Source organism: Grammomys surdaster, unplaced genomic scaffold, assembly GCF_004785775.1.
Source record: "Grammomys surdaster isolate TR1022 unplaced genomic scaffold, NIH_TR_1.0 209, whole genome shotgun sequence".
In the NCBI taxonomy this organism is placed as follows: domain Eukaryota; kingdom Metazoa; phylum Chordata; class Mammalia; order Rodentia; family Muridae; genus Grammomys; species Grammomys surdaster.
Window position 1 is genome coordinate 1337305 of NW_021604654.1, and position 2413 is coordinate 1339717.

General features: G+C 59.8%; 1 protein-coding gene across 3 annotated transcripts in view; it reads right to left on the minus strand.

The window, feature by feature from the left end:
* Plk5 (polo like kinase 5) overlaps window positions 1-2413 on the minus strand; it is a 7783-nt gene extending 5370 nt beyond the window's left edge. The window contains exons 1-4 of one of the 3 annotated variants that reach the window (XM_028771708.1): window positions 2210-2413; window positions 846-953; window positions 613-729; window positions 56-185 (exon numbers count right to left, since the gene is read on the minus strand). In XM_028771708.1, the coding sequence (XP_028627541.1) occupies window positions 56-185; window positions 613-729; window positions 846-953; window positions 2210-2314 (460 nt within the window). In that variant the 5' untranslated portion in view covers window positions 2315-2413. Of the gene's footprint in view, window positions 1-55; window positions 196-610; window positions 730-845; window positions 954-2209 lie in introns of all 3 variants that reach the window. The other 2 variants (XM_028771709.1, XM_028771710.1) reach the window with 2 other exon arrangements.

Below are 2413 nucleotides of genomic sequence, written 5' to 3' on the forward strand. Positions count from 1 at the left end.
CAGCCCCTCCCTCACCATCCTCCCAGGCCCTGGAAAGTCACTTCCTCATGCTTACTGGGTTTCAGGTCCCTGTGCACAATGCGTTGTTGGTGCAGGTAGCGCAGGCCGCTGACCAGGCCCCGAAGGTAGTAACGCACTTCAGGCTCCGTCAGGGTCCGCCGTACCTTCAGCACATGAGCCAAGGACTGTAGGGGACCTGGCACTTGTTAGATGGGATTCTGGGTGGGAGGGCAGGGCTGAGGGTGTGTAGGCCCAGGGGCTTGCACAGGGTCTTATGTGGGAACAGCAAACACTAGTGACTGGACAGAGGGCTCCAAGCAAACATAGCGTGGGCACAAGCAGACAGATAGTCAGTCACAGGGAGGCAGAGGCACAGATGGGACAGGGAAAAGGCCTCCTGCCTGGCTCCCAGTGACCTGCCCCCTGCCCCACACCAGACACCCCCTCAAGCAACAGGGAGTGCTTGACACTGCTCCACACTGCCTGGCTTAGCAGATCCGGAGCCAACATACCAAGCCCCGCCCACTCATAAGCCTCGCCCTCTTCCACCAAGCCCCACCCCGTTGCTGCAAGCCCCACCCCGCCGACCAGGCCCCTTCCCACTCCGGCCACCTGGCGGCTACAGTACTCCAGCACCATGTACACATGGTCGCGGTCAGCAAAGTGTGCGTGGAAGGCCACGATGTTGCGGTGGCGCAGGCGGCTGTGCAGGGCGATCTCACGCTCCACCTATGTCCCCATGAAGGACCCTCAGCTGCAGAGCAGAAGACAGGCCCTAGGCCTGGCTCGCTCGCAGGAAGGGAATCAGGGCAACTCTGGGACAGGCTAAGGATGGGGGGGCTTACCTTCCCGCGCAGGCGCAGCCGCCCCGCCCCGCTCCTCGGCACCACCTTAAGAGCGAACACCGCGCTGGTGGACATGTCCGTGAGCTTGTAGCAGCGGCTGAAGGCGCCCTGCGGAGGACGATAGGCAAGGCTTAGACAGCGGACCACACCTGGAGACACTAACTTTCAACACAGCCAAGACGAGACACTGCAGCGGTCACACCCCAACACCCCACACCAAAGAGAAGAGACCCACGGACTTTGCCAGAGCAGGAGACGCATGTATTCCCCTACACAGAACAGTGAAGGGCTCACGACACCCAGAAACACCAAACCCACACACATAACTTCCACACACAGAAACCAGATCCACAACGTCCATATAGACCACTTACACACACAACACCTACAAACACAGCACCCCACACCGTATACACACATATACATACACACACGTATTATCCAGGCATGGAATACCCCCACATAACACCCAGACACACAACAACCAGACACACAACACCCAGACATACCCTCACAGCACTGCCACACACCTACACACACACACCTACACACACATACCACACACACAACACACACACAGCACTCAGACATCTGTCACAGCGCTTCCACACACAACTACACATACAACAGCTAGACTGACAACATTTACACAGCCAGCACTCACACACACCGTACACCCATACAAAATATCTGGACACACAACACAGCACCAAACACACAGATACAGCCTTGAAATACTCAGAACACAAGACCCAGAAACAAACTCATGACAACACCCGACCCAGCGCAGAAACACGAAACAATACCCAGATGCACAGTAATAAGACACACGACTTCACGCAAACACACACGGGCCAGACACGATAGAACATTTAACGAGGATCGCCTTCAAACAGCACTCAGGTACACAACACAGCACCCAGGTACACACGGATACACAACACCAGATCCACATCACTCAGACACCCGAACACAACGCACAACACCCTCTGGAGCCCAAGCCGCTCACTCTGCCACTAAGGGAGCAGCCCCGCGGGGCCACCGTGGAGAGAGATGACAGCCCGTCACTGCGTGCGGAGCGTCAGCTATGCATCCAGAGGATGGTCAACGCCCGCGCTAACGCGGGAAACGCACACGCCCCGCACAGCCCGCAGACAGAGCGCCAAGTGCGGTTCCCGCCTCGCCATCCACCATGCAGCCCGGACCCCAAACTCAGGGGATCCGAGGCTCCAGCCATGGCGCGCGGGTCCCATCCTGCCCGAGACCCCCGCCCTCTCTGCTCTCTCCGTTCCCGCGCTTTGAACTCGTGTGTGTGTGTGTGTGTGTGTGTGTGTGCGCGCGCGCTCGCGCGCGGGAACTCCCACCTTGCCGATCAGCTTCCCGCGCCGGTACACACGCCCCGAGCCTGGGTCGCGCAGGAAGGTGGCCACAAGCTGGCGGCTCTGCCGCCGCCGGGACCCGGGATCCATCTGCGCGGGGTGGGCCTGGGTGCGCAGCGCGCGCGGGGACTGCGTGAGCCAGTGCTGCCTGCAGCGCTGCGGATCTGGGCCCGCGAGCAGCGGGAGCGG